Here is a 21,718-nt window from a genome sequence, read left to right on the forward strand (position 1 = left end):
TTTGTAGTTCATGAGTCTTTGTTTCCTTAATGTGCTAATATATAAAATCCCTGCCATGCTTCTAAAGTTTAATTTGTCACTGGAAGACGATAACACTTTTTTTTTTTTGTTGGGTCAATAGAACCTTTAACAATTTTTTTGGCCGCATAATTTCAATGGACCTTAATTTATCTTTATCCAAGTTTTTTTAATATCGCTTCTGATATTTTGATACCATGTTGAGGCATGGAGTTCATAGTATTTTCTTCTGTTTCTGTTTCATTATAAGAAGCACATAGTTCTTGATGTTTCAACATTAATTGTGGTTCTTTATTTCTCCTTTAGGAAAGACATGCAAGATTACTTATGGTTCTGGTTCAATATCTGGTTACTTCAGCGAAGATAATGTGCTAGTCGGTGGGTTGCTTTTCATTATCCTCCCTTTTGCAACTTTCTCTTAATGCAATGAAGTTGAGCTCTTGTTTTCTCTGTTGTGACTGATCTAGTGCCTTTCAGGTTTTCATTGAGGCAACACGTGAGTCGGCTCTCGCTTTCTTATTGGCAAAGTTCGATGGCATTCTTGGACTTGGCTTTCAGGAAATTTCTGTCGGGAACTTTCCACTGAATTGGTGAGATTTCCATTTGAATGTCTCTTTTTGATTTCTGTTTCATATTATTATTATTTTTTTTAATTTGTTTCTTAAATATATTGCATTCTGCTGCTCACATTCCCAGGTCTACCATGGCTGATCAGAATTTAATGGATGAGAAAATTTTCTCGTTCTGGCTCAACAGAGATGCAGACGATGAAGATAGAGGTGAGCTTGTATTTGGTGGTGTTGATCCCCAGCATTTCAAAGGCAATCACAGTTATGTTCCTATTAGTCGCAAAGGATACTGGCAGGTATATATATATATATATACACACATATAATGTAATCTATCAAGTTAACTTATTTCCTATTTGTAACTTGTATATATTTTGGGTAATTTTTACAGTTTGACATGGGGGATATTCGTATAGGAGGCTATTCAAGTGGTATCCTTTCCCTCTTCCTCTTTCTTGCCCTCAGTAAAAGTAAATGTACAATATGAAAAAGGTTAAATAACACTCAGAGTCGATTCTTAGAACCTCAATTTTTTTTCAGGCTATTGTGCTGGAGGGTGTGCTGCAATTGCAGACTCTGGAACATCCTTGTTGGCAGGACCAACTGTATGAACATTTTGCAACTTTCAAATTCATTTCAGTAATTATAGAGATTTCTTTTTTTTTTTTTTTGCCATGGATTTCTGACTGTTGTTGACCTGTATGTATTTCTTAGGCTATTGTGACTGAAATCAACCATGCAATAGGTGCACAAGGGGTCATCAGTGCAGAATGTAAAGAAGTTGTCAAAGAGTATGGTGATATAATAATCGTTCTGTTAATAGCACAGGTGTGTTTTTCGCTCGCTTTTCTGTCCTTCCATTTGCAACAAATTTCCTTTATACTTCTGTGAGGATTTTATCTTTTAGCAAATTGAATTTATATAGTCTGTGTAATTTGCAAACAGACACGACCTGATAAGATCTGCAGCCAGATTGGTTTGTGCCTTTTCGATGGATCTCAGTATGTTGGGTTAGTACTTCACTCATTGACCTGCATGAATGAGTATCTCTATTGTTATTTATCTTTTAATGAGCGTGTCGCTTACAATTGGGATTTATACATGATTTATACGCAATGTATTGTAGCACGGCCATTGAGAGTGTAGTCGGGAAAGCAGAGAAAGAACAGTCATCGGCTAATTCAGATATTTTCTGTACTGCTTGTGAGATGGCTGTTGTGTGGATGCAAAATCAGCTGAGGTTGAATGAAACTAAGGAGTTGTTACTGAAGTATGCCAACCAGGTTGCCAATTATCTTAACACAATACCCTATCTGCCTCTCCCTCTCATGAATTCACTTTATACTGAATGAACTTCAAATTTTTTTGTTAGCTATGTGAAAAACTACCAAGCCCCATGGCCATGGGAGAAATAACTGTTGATTGTGATAAGATAGCAGAAATGCCTGAAATTTCATACACAATTGGAAGCAAGACCTTTGCCCTAACTCTAGAACAGATAAAGATCAAAGTCTTTCTTGAGTTCTTATTGATTCTTCATACATGTCTAGTTCATAAACTTTAACAAACACAAGATATTGCAATTTCTGATTCTTGTTTACCTCAGCCATTTCTCATTTCTGTAAATTTTTACTTTACTGCAGTATGTGCTGAAAGTTGAGGAACTAGAAGTAACTCAATGTTTAAGTGGATTTATGGCTGAGACGGGCCGGTTACGGCTTCTGGACACAGATGTCTTTTGCTCAACTGATATGATGTCTTTAATCATAAACAACAAAAAGACTTCAATAATTCACAACATATACAAGAGCTCCATAATCAACAGAACCAGAGAAACAAATGTGATCAATGCTATGAGAATACAATGGAAAAAAGATAAAATTAAATCAAAACCCATTAATTGTTTAATTGAGCAATATGAACTTGAACTTTAGCACCTCTTAACAACAGTTGGTGAACATCGACATAAAAACCAGCAAAGGTGCTTTTTTTCTCTTGTATGTAATTGTAGCATCACACTGAGCTAGAGGTGGGCACGGGCCGTCTGGAAAACCGGCCCGGCCCGTGCCCGGCCCGGAACCGCCCGCCGGTTCATTGACCCGTAACCGCCCGTCATGCAGACGGGCGGTTACGGGTCGAGGTTTTTCCCAACCCGTGACGGGTTGACCCGCCGGGTCAAAACCCGGTTGGGCCCGGTGGGCAGGGTCAAACCCGGTTCCAAACCGGTTAATGTTATTGTTTGTTTTTTTTAATACTAAGTACTTGTTGGTCATGGGATTTGAACCCATGATTTTGAACTTGGATAGCAAAAACCCAACCACTTGAACTACAATTTGTTTCTAATATTTATTGGAAAGAATTATATATAGATAAATGTAGGATATGGATTAAAATATTATATATATTTAATTTATAAAAAATTAAGAAACTATATAATAAATTAAAAAATTATACAAATCAATTAATAAAATATCAAAGTATCAAACAATAAATTTTCATAAATATTTTTTAAAAAAATAATTATTTTGTTAATTGTCTTTTGGCTCATAAGCACTAAATCTTTACTTATGCACTCTTAAATTCTCTTAAATAGCGCACTCTAATTTGTCACATATATATTAGATTATTTTGTTTCAATTTATAAAATAAAAAATAAAATTACAAAAAATTGTTTTTTAATTATGTAAATCAATTTATAAAAAAATATATTAGTAAAAAAAAAAGAATATCTTTGAATAATGGTTCACACCATATTATTTTGATTTGTAACTTTTTTTCAATGACAACATGATAAGCACAATAATAACCCTATTGTTAGAGACCAAAGTAAAATCTAGAACCAACCCTAATTATAATAAATAAATATGTTGATGATAACTTCAATTTAAAATAAGAATACTACTTGATATATACATTTTTGTTGCACTTAAAAAAGTGTGCTAATTTTTAATTTGATAGATAAATAAATTAAAAAAATGTAGCTTTTTTTATCCTTTTTTTAAAAATTATTTTTGATATGTCTTAAAAATTTTTTTGAAGTTATTATAAATTATTTTTAAATTTTTTTATTGTTTGGGATTAAATTTAAAAAAAATATTAGTAACTTCTTTATATTTATTTATGTTTTTAAACTAAAAACAAGAAAAAAAATTTGTAGGCCAATTGGTTAATGTTATTTTCCTATGTGAAAGGTCCTAGGTTCAAACCCCATCCATTACATATTTTTTGGTTATTTACAGAAAACCCGCTGGTCAAACGGGCTGCCCGGACCCCGGCGGGTTCAGTGATAAGCCTTGACCCGGCCCGGCGGGTCTCCCCTGTAGCACGGGCCGGTTTTGGGTCCGGGTTTCGGTGAACCGGACCCGGCGGGCCCGGTTAACCTGCCCGTGCCCACCTCTACACTGAGCCATCTATTCACATTAGACAATAATAATAATTACAAGTATTGATGCCCATGCTTGCGCTACGGGTTTTTTTACTAAATGTGAATTGGTTAAAAAGATTAAAATAAAAAATCATTTAAAAAATACAAAAAACTTTAACAAACACCAATATTATTAAATGATAACGTATCCAATTTTATTAAGAACCATATATATATATATATATATATATATATATATAAACAACATTTAGCAAACCAATTTGAAACAACACATAAGTTAGCGTTTAGTTCAAATTACTGGTTTGTTATGTATGCCTAATTGTGCCCAACTAATCACTTCAAAAAGCTCTTCGAAAGTTCCATAACCTCTTGAATAATAAAAATTACTTAAATGAGTAATGCATTCTCGGTTATCTATTGGAAGAAAGTAGATATAATAATCAATGAGAGAATTTGTGAATTTTAAGTATAATGAGTGATAAAAGAGTGGTAACAAAATTAAAGTATCTTGAAAATGCTAATTCTTTTCAATGGAAAATTAGTGTTCTATGGTAATTATTAGTAAGCTTTGCTGATGGATATATAATGAAAATTTAACAGTAGTTAATTTATGTGTATTTTAAGTATTCCAAATGAGGAAAGTATCTTCCTTTTCATTCTATTTATCATTGAAAGTTCGAATTGTAAGCATTAATATATATTCGTTATCAAATACCGAAAGAGAATGAGTTTTCATTATATGTAATATTGAGTGATAATAAATGCAGTTTGTATACTAACCTGGCAAAGCAATAAAAGGCATCATAATGGCTACCCATCTCTGATTTCCTATGGTGCATGTCTATAATCTGGTTTTACTTCTCCGATAGTGCCACCAGTGATCTGAAAATTAAATGGGAAAATGGAAAATAACATAAAAACATAGTATTATAGCATATGTTTTCATATATGTGGAGAAATGCAGGGATATGTTTTTTAATTAGAGGCCATAAGAAAAATGTGCACATCAAACAGAGTGGGGCACAAAATGGCATAATTTATTTTCATGCCTCTCTAGCCATTAGAGCCTTTGGAATGACGCCAAATACATGGATAAAAATTTCGTTAATATAATTAGTAGATTTTCATTAAATAAATGAAGATAGTATATATATATATATATATTTGGAGAAATGTTTGGGGGAAAAAAGGAACCATACCCTAGAACATTCCTAGATAATATGTAGTGTTTTTTTAAAGTTCAATGTATAAGGATGTGAGAAAGTTTAAAAAAATGAATTATTGGGATTCGATTTGCATTGGTTGACTTACCATCATATAATACAATTAATAAAATATATAGTTTGGTAAAGCGGGTGATAAAAAACTCTATATTTATACAAACAATGGCTCTTGAAGAACCACATGGAAGAGACTTGGTAAGCGCTTGAGTAGACATATTTCTCTATATATTTTACATGCATTGAGCATTATTTTTACCATTGTTTATGTCTCATAAAGTGTATTTGGTGTTCCTTTGTGCAATTAGGTTTTGAATGGCTTGAAAGAAGAAAAGAAAGCAAAGATAAGTTATGAAGACACATTTTGGGAGTTTTTGAACAACATAAGGATCAAGACACAAGAGGAGCTCATGTACATGGGGTGTGTGTGTGCGAACTTCCAAGAGAATTCAAGCCAATTTGTGAGTTGGAAGGGCACAAAGATAGCTACACTCTCATGTCCCTACTTGTGTGAAGAATGCAAGAGCTTCCCAATGATTATTCGACGATGAAAAGTCTCATAACTTACCACATGGACGTGTGCTCGACCATGTGGCCTCAAGAGAAGAGTATGTGAGCCATGTTTATGAAGAGTAATGTAGCAAATTAATGTAGTAAAACACTGTTCATGCAACTGTGTGAAAAGTCCACGCGGGTGCATGAAATCTCACATGGTCGCTTGGAGGCACGAGACAGACGTGGTTTATGACTATAAATAGCTCTTTTGCCCTATTCTTTGAAGACTTTTTGCTAGCGTTTGAAGGGCGAAGCGGCTAAAGTTTGAAGAAGAGGTCTTTGGCGAATTTAGGGGGTGTACTTCACCAATTTTGATAGATATTTTCTCCGTCATAACATCAAGGGAGCCTTCGGCAACCTAGCTTCGGAGAGGGATCTTTCAAAATGTTGAGTGACCCATCAAGGCCATCATCACAAATTCAAATGGGTTTTATTCCATGGTTTTTATTGTTTTTCATTGCATTATTCTTTGCTTTGTAACTTGCCCCATGGAGGGCTAAACCTTAGTAGATATTTGGGCATGTGAACCCTAGGATCATATCTTTGTATTGATTTACTTTATGCTTTCTATTAAATCCAAGTTTATTTAAGATTCAATCTTATTTTCTCATTGCTTGCATGTCGTATTAATCCTTGTGATTGATTTGTATTGCTTGATTTGTTGTATTGGTGAGAGAGGTCTCCATTAGAGTTAGAATTCCAAGATTGAAGAGGGTTGAGAGGGTGAGTCATGAGGTAGTGGAGTGTCCCCTTTCCCCTCCAATGAGTGCTTTCTATCTCCATATTCCTTAGACTTTATGCAACCATATTTGGTGTGAGGCGTAAGATTGAGAGATTTCTCCATTAGGACCTTGTAAGAGGTTAGGAATCTTTCACCTAGAAGTAGGGTTAGATCTATCTTTAGGAATCGGTTGTACTCTTAGGTATCTCTAGAGTTTATTGCGGTCATATGTGATGTGAGTTGTTGAGATTGAGACATTTCTCCACCAAGACCTCGTAGGGGACTAGTATCGGTGGTATGGAGGCAAGGGAAGATTGTTCTTGGATTACCTCGACTAATTTAACTCGATTTAAAAACATTTAATAAATCTTGCGCTTCATGTTAGATCCTAGAGGGATCATTACCCGGGTACCTTATTTTTATTGATTGAGATTTCCCTAATTTTGTCTTTCCCTTTGCATGCTTGTGATTTTCATATTCATGCGATTGAGTTCATTTCATCACAATCATGATTCCTACTAGATAACTGAGAAGTGGTTACTACTAATACTTTCGCTCCCTATGGATTCGATTACCTGACTCACTGGGTATTTTATTACTTTGACACCCATGCACTTGGGGTAAATGCACGCAAAATTGGTGTGTCAAGACTATAGTATCAAAGAATGACAAATGGCATTCAAGATAAATGCTATGAATGAGAGCTTGGTTTTATTATTATTAAGATACCCGTGATGTTTTTGTCCGTTCTTCTTAGGAAATACATAAATATATTGTTAAATGTTTATAAAATTGGGGGTTTTTTGTCATTAGATGATTGTTATTAGTGATAATGTCTAATGTACTGATGAGTGAGAAATTTGATAATTTGGGGGAAAATTACTTAAAAAAAATAGGGAACATATATATGGTAAGTATTAATTCCATGAACTTGGATTAAATATTTTGTTATACAATTTATTTTTTATATGCATCTTGTTGAATTATCATACAATTGCATAGTGATATCATATATATCAACTATTGACAAAATACTGGATAAAAAATCACATTCGCATTTTCTATGAAGATAATCAAACAAAAAAAATATATTGATTTTCTCTCCACACATATCTTTCAATATTCTTCTTCCTTCCTTGCATTTAAATAGTACAAACCAACATACTCAAATTTTGTATCAAAATTTAAACAAACATTTGTAAATTTTTTAAAAAGGGGAAATAGTGCTTTAACTCTTATTCTCTAAAAATTTGATACCTGTCAACCAAAATAAAACAATAATATCAAATATTCAATCCAAATTTAATTTGGGGGGGAAAAATTGAGTTCTTCTTTTCTCTAGTCTCATAGTTCTCATTAAAAAAAATTTAAAACAAAACCAAGGGAAATTAATAAAAGAAAATATCACCATCTCTAATTCTCCTTAATCTTTTACCTATTCTTACACTTATACCTTCTTGAAATAAATTTTATACTCCCTTTTCTTATCCCTTGAAATATTTTTTTCATTATTAGTAAATTAAAAAACAGTCATTTTCAGATGCACCACATTGACATACTTACAGGTGAGCGTAAACATGTTGGAGCTTCGACTCAAGAGCCGATTCTACCTCTGATTGATGAACTGATTCTAGTTCAAAGTCAACACAGCCTACGAAATATTTTGTGACGATGATAGTGAAGAAAGCAGAGATAGTGGTTATGGCGGGGTAGGGGGCCGATCAGAAAAAATCACGGCTGGAGGAGAAGATATCGGAGACACCAAATGTGCAAACACCGTCAACAATTGCGAAGCCTACGCAAAGGGGAGGATGATGTTGTAGTGGAGTTTCTTACATTTGTTCTCGTGTTTGAGTTTTTTTATCTTTAGGTCTGTTTTTATTTGGAATTATGAACAACAGTGTCACTAGCATCATATGCATTAATTTCATTATCATGCGTCAATAATAGTAATAATAATAATAATAATTATTATTAACAATAATAATAAAAGAAAAATCATAGAGTGGAAGAGATGTTGTTGCGCGTGCTTGATGGATGATGTATTGGTTTTGCTGAAAATTTTTTGAATCAGTAACTGATGTTTTGTTATAATGAAATGTGTTATGTCATCCTTTTATAAGTATTAGAGGGGTGGATTTTTTTAAAAAAGTTTCCTATATAAGGATGTGACAAAGTTAAAAAAAATGATTTATTAAAATTTGATTTATATTTTCACAAGCTAACATATTTCATTTTGTAGGTATTGTGAAAGTTAAGCTTATGTAACTATGTAAGAAAGTAAAAAGTCAGAAACATAATCTCCCAACGTATCAATGTTATAAATGAGATCATTTAGTGGTTGTGGCAGGTTAGATAGGGGTGGATATATGCTGTCTAATGAAAGAAAGGCGAATGTCACTGAATAGACAAATATATATATATATATAGCTTCACTGCTCCTATCAGTTGTTCCAACAAACCAACAACTAATGCTCATCTACCAACCTGTCTTTTGTCTTTATTTGAAATAAAAGTTCTTTATAAATAACAAAGAAGGATATACTGCTCCTAATATGTGTATAAAAAACATTTTCGCTAGAAGATTTGGGTAAATGTAAGCTTTTCAGTTTCTTGGTTAGTTGGTAAGTTTGAACTTGGTTCATATGTATATGTGGTCTTGTGTATATAAGTTTTTTGAAATATCCATTTAAGTTGTTCTTCTATTTAGGATTTCCCAACAATTAAATTGAATCCCAAGTTTGATGTGTTTTAATGTGTATAAGCTTATTACTTCACAAGTTTAATCATCTCACTAATTGCTACTTTAGTTTCTTGTTTTAAGAATGTTGTTGAATTTTAGTTTATGGTAAATTATGATCATAGAGCCATTGTAAGTTTCAATTGTTTATCAAGATAGCATGACCTGTAAAACTATCCTTCATGTGGGTGATGACATACTTCTATTGGCAAGTTTATGGTTTTCTACTTTCCATCTATACTACCAAATTGTTCATATACTTGATTTTGGTTGTGATTCTTAATCAAAATCATAGAGGAAATTTTCAGTACATTGATTTTGTAAAAGTTATTGTGTAGAGTGTGTTGTTTTCTTTCTTTTTCAATGTCACAAGTAGTATTGCAAAGCCAAGATGGCTGTGGCATGTTTTTATCTGATGAGCTCTTGTGAATAGTTGTGTTGAATTTATTTTTACAGCAACCCAACTCCTTTATCATCATTTTATGGGGGAAAAATTGTGTATTTTTATACTTGATGGAATTTTGTTTTAAGCAATTATATTCCTATAGTGTGCGGTAGATTTTTTTTTTTAGCATATTGTGGTTGTTTGCATTGCTATCAAGTGTTGGTTTTTTTTTTTAGTATTATGCTGCCTTCTAAGTGTTCCTTGAGCTTTTCTAGGGAGACCTAAATATAATTAAGCACCGAAACATGATTGGTTTGATTTAGTTACGTTTCGAGATTTTTTAGATCTTTTTTATGGCTAATTTTAAAAAAAAATTACTGATCTTAGAATTGAACTAGGGCCTTGTTATAGCAAGAATCTGGTTTCCATCCTAGACAACCATTATTTGAAAAATTATCTATTAGACATAGATTTTATTATTTCATATTTTTCTTCTTATATCATGCATTCAAGATCTCATTCTATAATAGCTTCATATTTTTCTTCTTATTTCATGTTTAAGAAATATATTTCTTATTTTAGTGCAATGATGAACACCAATCACATATTTCAGTTATCTTCCACCTTGTCAATCACATATCTCTATTGTTTTCCACCTTGCTTTTAATGATGTAACTTTTGGCACTGATGAAGTTCATTTACCTATCTTTGACTTTTGTCACATTTCCTTATTGTTGGTAATTACACAAGTGCATCATTTACATATGATTGTCTATCTGGTTTCAAATGGCTAGAAAGATGCTACCATTTGTAAGTATGTTTCAAATGGCTAAATTTTTTTTGAAAGTAGCATTTGAATAGAGACTTAAGGCTTGAATTATCTACTAAAATATCTAATATGGTTGGTAACCTTTTTTTCGTTTCTAATTTTATTGCAGGAAGTTAGGTGTTATTAATGAAGAAGTGGTTCACAAATTGGCATGGGCTATTCTCTTTTATGATATAAGTGATGGAGATCTAATTTGACATTGATACTTTTGTTTTTGATACTTGGCATTAATGATTTTGCTAATGGTTTTCTTGGAGATTTTTTTAGGAGAAGTGGTTTAATTGATAATGTTCAATTAAATATTTGTTGACAAATGGTTGAATTAAACATTTAATTCTTCAACTGAGTATTTATAGGTAAATGTATGGATTGGAACTTTTTGAAATGAATATTTATAGGTACACATTTGGGTTAAATATTGCTATGATTTTGATGTTATAGAGAAAAGTTAAATGTTTTACTATTGATAAGTACTAAACTGATCATAATTTTTATATCATTTACACTGCATCTAGCATGAAATTGTAGTTGTTTAGCATCTCATTAGGACAAAATTTCATTTTTTTATTCACAGTGGCCTTTATTTCTATTTTAGGAAGAAAAAAGCGAATTCGAGGACGTTCTGAAGCAAAATGAAGCAAGTTGTTGAATCAAGGCTGCACCAAGACTTACAACGAACGTTATGGTGACACACAACGCCTGTTGTCTACACTCATCACTACCGTGATTAGGCCATGGTAGCATGAGCTCACTGGTAGCAACAAAGAAGCCACAACGACCTCACAACGGCTGTTCTTAAGACCATAACACCGTTGTCAAGACGCATAACACCCAAGGACCGTGCCAGGATGTGACTTGGAGCCCAAGCAACAACTTACTCATAACAGACATCACAACGCTCGTGGTGAGGTCATGGCAGAGCCGATTTGTATAAATACCCTATTATTTCTGGAGCTCTGAGTGGTAAGAGACAGTGTTTCTTCATTATTCCAACAGATTCTGATGGATTTCTCAAGAGTACATCAACGAGCATAATCAGAGAAGATCACGCATAACAAGCATCTTCAAAGATCATCATCAGAGGGGCGTGAGTGACATATGTCATCAGATAACCATGAGATCCTCTAATCCCCATCTTTGGAGAACTATTATAGGGAGTTAGTCTAGGAATACATTAAAAGCTTATCTATTATTTATTTGGTCTTGTGGTTTTATTGTGCTTTAATGATTTACTTGTTATAATCCATAAGAACCTAATTTGAGGGGAATTGTATGTCTAGGTCTCTCGGTTATTATTTATAAACTGATTGATTAATAAAAATTGTTCTAGTTTTCATAATCATTGTATGTTCTTAATTGATTATTAAATGTTGATGTGGATGAGGAGGATGTGCCCCCATATTGATGAGCCCATGCCATGATAGATTTATGCATGTTCTAAGAGGTTAGGCATAGCTAGGTTTTCAGATTAGGGACTGATTGTCCCTTAGGCTTAGGGTCTGATTGGTCTCTTCTTGTGGGGTTCCCGTACTTAGGGCAAACATAGGAGGCTGGGTTGGAAGAGATTCTATCTTAAGTTCCTAGTGATTTAGACCTAGTTGCCATGGCTTATTGAGGCTAGTAGGCTTTTGAAATCCCCCGGTTCGAACCTAGAACACAATTAACACTTAACGCCTACCATAATTAATAATCAAGATACCTCTAGTACATACTCCCAACTCCTTCTAAGTGTGCTTAACGTCGTCTCTAATTGTATTGTTTAATTGTGTTGTATAAGTAAAACTAAAGAAAGAGTATAAACGCTTAGGCTATTGATTAAGTAAAAAAGAAATAATAGGAGCCCCTCATCGTTCTTGGGGAAATACGACCCTCGTGTTCATCCACAAGGTATTACTTGACGACCGGTACACTTGCGGTATAACGAACCAATTGTAATATTAAGTGCATACTTGTATGCTTATATATTTGCATAATTTAGACACCCATAAGCAGTCCGTCAACTATACAAATAATTGTGGCTAAAGAGTAAAAAAACACAGGACAAAATCACTATGACATTGATAATTGTAGGCAAAAATCACTATTTTCTATGGAAAATAACGTAGCAAAATTTCAAATTTGCTATGTTTTGAATGTCATAGTCAATAATCACTTATTAGCTACAATTAAAAATTATAGAGAAAATATCATTCATTACTTACGATTAAATAATCGTAGTAAAAAGATCATTTATTACCTATGATATAATAATCATCAAGAAAGAAAGGAACCATCACCTACAATTTTATTTGTGGCAAAAATGTTTTTTCCTCTGCAATTTCTGTACTTTAACAATGAAATTAATTGCATTTCTCTACGGATACAAATGTATCAAAAGTATTCACTTTTGGTGATGAAACACAAATATGCAGAGAAAGACTTTTACCTACAGGGCCATCTCTATGATTTGGTCTACGACTTATTTTCATGGAAAATAAATTTTTCCTACGATTAAATTATATTTTTCTACGAATTACTTTTGTAGATATTGGTCATATATCATGTAGTGAATTTTGTACCTGCAATAAAGTTTGAACAGACATTTAACGTTAAGTAAAAACATGTTGGACTTAACAAGTTCTCAATTATCATCATTAAACATCGAAATACTAGTTTACAAAAATGATTTTTTTTTTAAATGAAAGAGTTCAAAGCTAAAGAAAAAGAAAAACAGACATATAAACTAAAAGCAAAGATGCTTCCTAGCGCAAATCTCTTCAAGCCAGTTTGGGTAGTCTAAGCCTTGATAGAAAAAAGAAAGTTGCAAATTCTGCGGACCAAAGTTTGTTAGAGCGTTGGTGATACCATTATCTTCATCAAGAATAGTCTCAAAGCAAATGTTTGGAAAGTTGTTTAGGTTCTGCTTCATAGTGTGATATGCATGGTCAACATGCTAGGCAATGCAAACATTGAAGTTCTCTATCAGATGGGCAATTCCCGGGCAATAGTAGGAAATCCGACCTAGTTTCCAACATTCTTGAAATGCAAATTTGAATAACAAGGTTGATGGCTGCAAATTCTGCCATGATGGGTGATTTAGTTGTGGCTCCCTTGGCACCTACGATCAAGATAGAAAAAAATATAAATTAGTAATCATAATAAAACCCAAACCCACAGTCATATTTTCAAGGCATTAGGAGCCACCTGTGAAAATAACAATTGTGTTCAAATTAGATTACCTAAATAATTGGAAGGATATTTTAGTTCAATAACAAGAAACATACAAGAAGCAATGAAACTAGTGACTTCTTCATCGACAAACATAATGAGCACAAAAATAACAACACCTCAAAGTCCGAGACCAAGGGTAAAATTTAGGTAGATCTTAATGATTATAAATGAGTGGGTGACAACTCCAATTGAAAATTAGAGAACTACATGGGCATTTATATATCACATCAAAAATAAAATATAAACAGCTTAATTAGATAGATAAAAGAATTTAATGAAAGACCTTTTTCTGTTTGAAATTATTTTGAATTGTTTTTTTAGTTGTATTAACATCATCTACTCTCTCTAGTTGTTTCTACTTCCCGTTTTAGAGGTTTTCTTTGGTCCTTTTACTTATCTATTTACAAAATTTATGAAGCATTAAATATTTTTTTAAATTTACCCTTTATATTTTTTTTATATTTAATGTGTTTCTATAATTTCTAATAAAACATATTCACTTACACATTTTGTTACATCATATTTTAAATAACGGTAATATTGAAAAGTTAAAATATTTTTGTATAAATTTTAATTACCAACTAACTTTAACCAACTTTCATAATTTATGTGAATTAGTTAAAATGGACAAGTAAAAAGGATAAAAGGGAGTAATTTATTAGAATTATTGTTTTAAAAAAACTTGATCTAATAATCATACACAAATAAAAGTTTGGAATGGATGGCTAGGAGGCGAATTTGGCTAGGCAGATACCCACGGTTTGATTCTCATCCATCACTTTAAATGAGTTTTTATTTTAATAATTTAAAAAAATCAAAAAAATAAAATAAAAAACCCATTAGGCCTGGTGGGTCGGGCCTAGACTCGGCAGGTTTGAAGTACTGTTGGGCCGGGTCAGATTTGCGTTCAGGTGACTAGTGACCCGCCGGGTCGGCCGGGTTAATCGGCCTTGCGGGTTAGTATTGTTACCCAGGCCGGCTACGCATTGGTCAAAGACCGATATGGGCCCGTGGGGTCAGGGCCAGTTAACTAGTCCATGCCTCTCTCTAGGTGGCATCCGAAGATGGCAAAAAGAGAAAAGGGGGTTTTCATGTTTTCATTTATATCTCTCGCACTTATGGGACTGTATGACTTTTCTTTTCTAATGGAGAACAAACTTGTTGGTGTTTGGGCATAGATGAAGCTGAATGTTTATACTTTCATTGACATTGATCGTGGATTTTGGAATGCTTTTATGTTTATTGATTAATTGCAATCAACTGTAGTTGAATTCTATTGTGTGTTTCGATTATCTTGGATTCTATTATAGCGAAAGAAGAGAATTCATGATTGATGTGCTTGTGTAATGAATCGAAAGATCCATCTAGTATAGACATGCCACAATTGCAAGGGGTCACGAGTCCACCTAGAAATATGGCACATTGAAGTTGAGATTTCTCCTCCCATGATGCTTCCGAGTAAATTAGCATAGTATTCCATGTGCATTGGAATCGTAGGGAGTAAGTTTCAGGAATTGTCAAACCCTTTGAAAATGTGCTTTCTCTAGAAGGAGTTCATAGAGTGTGTTGTGGTCATAGGGTAGTCTTTATTAATGTCGTTATGGGACTAGTTACTATTTAACCTGAGAAAGGGGTAGTATGTATTAGGATCTCTCTCTCTCTTGGTTCAACTAGATTGCAAGAATTTATCCAACCATTGTCCAAGATCTAACAAACCCTTAGGGGAGTCTATTACCGGACACCTTTCTTTATGCTTGTGTAGCGGTATTTTCCATTTGTGTTTCCGATTCTTAGTTTTTACTTCACATTTACACTCCTCTACTTTGATTAGGTTAATTTTCGGGTATAGAGTTAGCACTAGTATTCTCTAGTTCTCTGTGGATTGATAACCCTACTTCACAGCACTCTATATTACTTGATCGGCACATACACTTGCATACAGTAGATGATTATTGTCCCTATCATACCTCATTTACATTGTAGCTAATATAGTACTTGTGGGAATGCTATAGTGCATGCAAGGTTGTCGCCCAAGCCACTCTAAAAACTCTATACTTTGCCAAAAATGTCATTTCAGATTGAATACAAGGTTCCTCTTCATCTATGTACTTTCATTTCAGATTGAATACAAAATAGAAGTGAATTAAGCACTAAATCTTCTCATATATTCAAGAGATACATGCAAAGTGTAATAAATAATTGTAAAAAAAATATGTTCATTCAAGCACTAATCAACTTCTTCCACACTTGAGCTTTTGCTTGTCCTCAAGCAAAAAAGAAACATCAAAGATCAAGGAAGAATAAGTGTGTGACCTTCCACATTCAAAATTAGGGGAGTTTCAAGAGTAGAAAGAGTCCAGGATAACAAATGCAAAAAAGTTTCTAGTCCTACCAATAGTTTGGCTCTATTCGTGTGTGTGTGATGCCCTCTCTCCACTTCGCTTCTTTAGACTCATAAAAACTTGTGTGGCAAAAAGTACTAACTTTCCTATCATTTTTCTCTCTTAAGTGGTAGCTTTACATAACTCCTAAGATAGTCATTTCTCTTGGGCCCCAAGAACGGTTTTCATGCTTTACAAATGGTAGCTCTTTCTACTAACATGTTTTCAATGGTAGCTCTCACCCATCCTAAGAGGTAGCTCTCATTAGGACATACTTAGTATCCAACTTGCTAAGAGTAGCTTCACACTACAAGAGATGTATCTTTTTCCGTTACTTGGTGATTTTTCACAAAAAAATTTTGTTCAAAGTCACTCAATTTTCACTTTTCTTCTTCACTTCAATTCAAAATTTTGTTTTGTTATTTGCAAGCAACAAACTACACAAAATGTCCCAATAGTCTAAGTTGCTACAATAGAGAGATTATGTGCTCAAAAATAGGTAAATGAACCAGGAATAGAGCAAACTAAAAAATATAGCCCAAAAAATAAACATTTGATCACATGCCCACTTCTATAGTAAAAAAAAACCACTAAATACTATCATAAGAGGGATCATCATAGCTCCATAAGAAGGGTTCATCATCTTTCATTAAAGTCCTACAACCTAAGACGGATCCTCATAGATCCATGAGAAAAAAAGCAAACTATAAAAATAAAAATAAGAAAGAACTGACAAAAAGAAAAGAAGTGATGATCTCTTGTGCTTCAGGCTACAATGTCATCATTCAGAGTTTGTTGGTAGCTTAGCTTGTGATTTGCTATACAATGTTTTGGGTGAGTGCTATAGTATTTTACTACAATGATTTTAGAATAATATGATCCTACAATGATTTTAGAATAATATGCCTACTTACGGGTGTAAGCCTGCCCTAAAGTCTCTAAGTCATTTTTATGCACTTTTACTTACAAAGCATTGATAAGTTTCTAAATACATGTATTTTTGTATGTGTATTTCATACACTATGCATGTATTTTCATTGGATCAATGGTCATTTTATGCTTTATTTGGTTTTATTTGCTTCATAAGACATTTAAAGGTCATCAAGATATCAAAAGGAGCAAATTTAGATGTGAACAGTGTTGTGTTGTAGTAGTTAATAGTGCCCGCATGCTGCTCGTACAGCTTTCGCATGACCAATTGATGGACCTTTGAGGTGTTTGTGAATTGTACAAATATATAAACATGCATGTGTGCAAATAATATTACAATTAGTCCATAGATACCGCAAATGTACGGGTCATCAAGTAATACTTCATGGGAGAGCTCAAGGGTTGTATTTCCCCAGGAACGGCGAGAGACTCCTATTACTTCCTTTTCACTTAATTAATAACCTAAATGTTATGTTTTTTCTTTAATCCTACTTCTACAATTTATTACACCATACAATTAGAGAATTGTTAAGCACAATTGGAAGGACTTGAGAGGTTGTATGATAGTTATCTTGATTACTACTTATGATAGGCGTTGAGTGTGACCATCATTTTCTAGAATTGGATCGGGTGAGTTCAAAGGCCTACTAGTCTCAATCTCTTGGCAACTAGATTTAATTCACTTGGAACATAAGGTGGATTCTCTTCCTACCCCAGGCTCCTATGTTTGCCTCAAGTATGAGAACTCCTCTAGAAGGGATAAATCAAACCCTAAGCCTAAGGGGCAATCAATCCCTAATCTAGAGATCTAGCAAACTAACTTCTTAGAGCACGCAAAGATCTGTCATGGCATGGGTCTCCTAATGTGGGGGCATATTTTCTTCATCTACATTAACAAGAATATCATTCAAGCAAACATGTAATGATTCACAAAAGACTAGAAAGATTTATTAAATTATCAATCAAGATTCATAAACAATAATCGAGGGACCTAGGCATACAATTCACCCTCAAATTAGGTTCTTATGGATCATAAAATAAAACATTAAAGAAAGAGAGAACCATAAGACCAAGGAATAGATATATGTTTAAAGAATTTCTAAACTAACTCTCTCCAATAGGTCTACCAAGGTTGAGGGTGAGAGGATCTTAAGATGGACAAGATAACGCCGAATACCTTCACGTGCCTTCCTCTAACAATGATCGTTGGTTTATCCTTGAGAAACTCATCAGAATCTGCTGAAATATGCTTGAAAGTCATTTCCATCCTCTTAGATCTCTAGAACTCCGGCCGCCCTACTTTATTCGGTTAAAAGAATCTCTTGAAATTTCTAGGAACCTAGAGTATTTATAGGATCGAGTCCACCACAGCCTCACCATGGGCGTTGTGATGCCCATTGTGAGTAAGTTATTACTTGAGCCCCAAGTCACGCCCTGAGAATGCTCTCTAGGCATTGTATAGCTAGATCACAGGCGAGATGGGTTTTCACAACTGCCTTTGAGAGGTCGTTATGGCTCCTGTGTCACTTCCTGTGGTTCTATGTCGCCACTACTTGATAATAGCTGTGATGAAACTGGACAATGGCTGTGGTGAGATGTTACCACGACCGTTGTGAGCCATGGTGAAGCTCTGATTTAGCAACTTGGCCTATTATGCTTCAAAACACCCCTGAATTTGCTTATTTTACCCTAAAATATAAATAAAGGCTGAGGTGAACACAAGAATGAAAGTTCATACTAATTAGGTGTTAGACATATCAAAATCCATGCTAAATGTAGTGAAAATGATACAGAAAATATAAACTATTTAGCACTTAATAAAATATCCCCACACTTAAGCCTTTGCTTATCCTCAAGCAAATAGACAAGATAAAAATAGAAGACATGATAAGTGCTTGACCTCAGGTAACTTAATATGGAGTTTTAGCAGTACAAGGGAACAATCAAATGCCAGGTAGCATTATCATGCCTCTGCCAAGAGTAGTCTACTCTATGGCAAAAAATACTTTTTCAAGTGTCGGTCTTCTGGTCCACTATCTTATAGTCGAGATCGTATTGCAAAAACTATTTGGGTATTTATTTGGCCTAACTTTTCAGAGTTTTACTCACTTTTTTTCACAAGCAGTAGCTTTCACACTTACCATGAGGCAACCCTCTTTCCCACTAGGGCATACATTTTGTATTCGACTTGTTAGGAGTGACTATGCACTACAAAGGAGGTAGCTCTTTCTACTATAAACTCATTTTCACTAAAGCAAGAAAATAAATAGACTAATGACTCCCCTACTATAGAACATCACTTTCTAGACAAACATAAGGTGCAAGGTGGACTCAAGAAGGACACGAGATAGAGCAAAAACTTGCAAAGCATCCTGACTCTTGAGAAGCAAAGAAAAATGCTAATCTAGCATGTCATGTCCCTAGACCCAAGAAACTCCAACAAGTAAGTGTAATGCCTTCAAAGGTAAACACTAGCTTGTATATAAAGTACAAGCACCTTTTTTGAAAAAAAATTACAATATAGCATAATATAGCACAAATTTCGCAATATAGCACAAAGCAAAGCACTTATACACTCCCTCCCGACACTTAAAGATGTACATTGCCCCTAATGTATGCATGCATGCACAAGTGTAGTCACATAATAATAAAGGAAAATGAAAGAGTGTATGGTTACTAGTACTCCCCAGGTTTCTTAGTTGGGCCGATGAGGGCGATGAAGTTACCATTGTCCAGGCTCCAAATTGTGCAGGCCAAAATAGCACCTGATCACCTCAAACGCTAATTAAGACTTAAGTGAAGTTATTAAATATAAAAATAAAGTAAAACACTATAAAATAAAATCTACTATGATCAAAATGAGTACAAAAGTAGCAAGGTAAATGACTATTGTTGAAATAAAAATGTACAATATATGTGTGAAAATAAAAATACAAAAGTGGTAAATGAAAAGATGAAACCAGTGGAAGTCGACATGGAAAGTTTGGCTTTGTATAGGATCAGAGGAGGATAGGTGATGTCGATGAAGTAAGAGGAGACTCAGGTGCCACTGGAGTTGTAACTATTGGTAAAGTAGGAGCTGGAGTGGATGAGGGTTCCTAACATTGCAAATTCACCAGGATCTATCGTAGTAGGCCCTCAATCCTTACTTGACACTACTCGAGATGGGTCAGGTGCTTCTCGAGAGCTGATGGAATAGATGGGGTCAGTGTCACATTCTGTGAAGGAGGAGAGCAGCAGCAGTGACTAGAGCAGTAGTCAAGGAAGGATCATCAATAGTAATGGTCTCCGGGAGAGACCCCTATCATCCGAAGACTCAGTGTCAGACCCGTGGACCACCGAAAACTGCACCCCATGGGGTGTTTTTGGCCACTTTATCATGTGCATGGCCAAGAGCGTGGTGACTACAAGCAATTGTATACCTCTAACTTGCTGTATGCCTGAACAACGATCAATTAGGCCCAGCCCCGTGTAAGCATGGTAATGTAAGGACCCAGAAAGATGGTCGTCAAGCTGGGGTCCTATGCCTGGTGATGCAGCTGACAGGCAAGGGAAAGGCTAATATGAATCGGCTCCCGAGCCACCATACTCAAAAGGATGTATGACCACCATGTTGTCTCCTCACCCAGTCAGCATCCCAGATAGGATGATGTGGGGATACCTGAATGATGCACGTCCAACAGTAGACGCCTTCGAGGTATTGCATACATAAGTCTCGTGACCTCGAAAGGGTCTGGGCCTAAGCATGATCAGCACTCAGGTGGATTGGCAAATTGATGTGGAGCTGGGAGTATGACTCTGTACCAGTGTACTCCACTTGACAAAGCCCCATCACCACAGAGAAATTTTACGTATGACATTAAGTATTCCACGCTAAATATCTAGAAGCTAATGATCTCATGGTGATTGAGGCTGATGATCATCTGGTCCAGCTTGAAAGAACTCATCACCTCCAAAGTCAGCTCCTAGTAATTTGGCTCTCTTAAACCAAAGAATTGCAACCTTTTACTGAAATCATATCTCGTACCTCATCGGCGATACCTATCTTGTCCAATGTCGGCCAATTAATAACCCGGCCTCAACAAATCCCTGATCCACAAGGCGCCTGTAGTGTACCTTGTGCTCGAGATACCCAAATTGTGGAATTGCTAGCCGAGAAGACTCTATGGTCTTTTTCTTCTTCTTCTCTTCCTCTGCCTGTGGGTGACTAGGAGTTCTCTTTGACCCATAACCTGTAAATCAGAAATACTACAAAAAATCAATCAATAGAATATGGAAAATGTAATACACGAATAGACAACAGGTATACCACGGCCGTTATGTAACCATAATGGTCTTAACATGCCCGTTACCGTGACCGTTGTAATCCTTTGGATGTATACATAGGGCACATAACAACCCATTGTGTAATTCAGCAGCACAGCTGTACATTTCTCTAAGGGCCACCACGGGCGCACAACACCCATGGAGAGTCCATTGTGTGTTAAAATGACTAGCTGACAATGACCAAACCCCGTTTCCAGACGTTGCCAAGGCAAGATGAGCAGTAAAAATTCCATAATGGCCTTACAACAGGTGCATAACACCCGTTGTGGCTCATCTGCAACTAGCTTATAATTTGAACACAATGATCATCCCAACGGCCATTGTTCATCATGGAACGCCCGTTGTGAAGCTCGACTTCGGTGAAGTTTTTCATACAATGGTTTGTTTTGACTGAAATTCATATAAAAACTTTCACCAAGCTTCCTTAAACTATTTCATGCTATTCATAC

The 21,718-nt window shown here is 34.7% G+C and overlaps 1 protein-coding gene across 1 annotated transcript; it reads left to right on the top strand.

Moving 5' to 3' along the window:
- The first annotated feature begins 215 nt into the window (after positions 1 to 215).
- On the top strand, positions 216 to 20,045 carry LOC120281081 (aspartic proteinase-like). The gene is made up of 12 exons (XM_039288012.1): positions 216 to 237; positions 325 to 386; positions 496 to 608; positions 715 to 883; positions 979 to 1,018; positions 1,128 to 1,192; positions 1,302 to 1,415; positions 1,533 to 1,597; positions 1,714 to 1,870; positions 1,960 to 2,097; positions 2,231 to 2,428; positions 19,941 to 20,045. Exons 1-12 carry the CDS (start codon positions 216 to 218, stop codon positions 20,043 to 20,045), a joined length of 1,248 nt encoding a protein of 415 aa, XP_039143946.1.
- The last annotated feature ends 1,673 nt before the right edge of the window (positions 20,046 to 21,718 follow it).

The sequence above is a fragment of the Dioscorea cayenensis genome, chromosome 17, assembly GCF_009730915.1.
Source record: "Dioscorea cayenensis subsp. rotundata cultivar TDr96_F1 chromosome 17, TDr96_F1_v2_PseudoChromosome.rev07_lg8_w22 25.fasta, whole genome shotgun sequence".
In the NCBI taxonomy this organism is placed as follows: Eukaryota; Viridiplantae; Streptophyta; class Magnoliopsida; order Dioscoreales; family Dioscoreaceae; genus Dioscorea; species Dioscorea cayenensis.

What these genes read in the sequence shown, in the direction of transcription:
- LOC120281081 (XM_039288012.1), top strand. Translation starts at nt 216, where the DNA reads ATGTTGAGGCATGGAGTTCATA. An exon ending in TCGTTCTGTTAATAGCACAG is followed by an intron (nt 1,416 to 1,532) that starts GTGTGTTTTTCG and finishes ATTTGCAAACAG; the next exon opens with ACACGACCTGATAAGATCTG. An exon ending in TACTGAAGTATGCCAACCAG is followed by an intron (nt 1,871 to 1,959) that starts GTTGCCAATTAT and finishes TTTTTTTGTTAG; the next exon opens with CTATGTGAAAAACTACCAAG.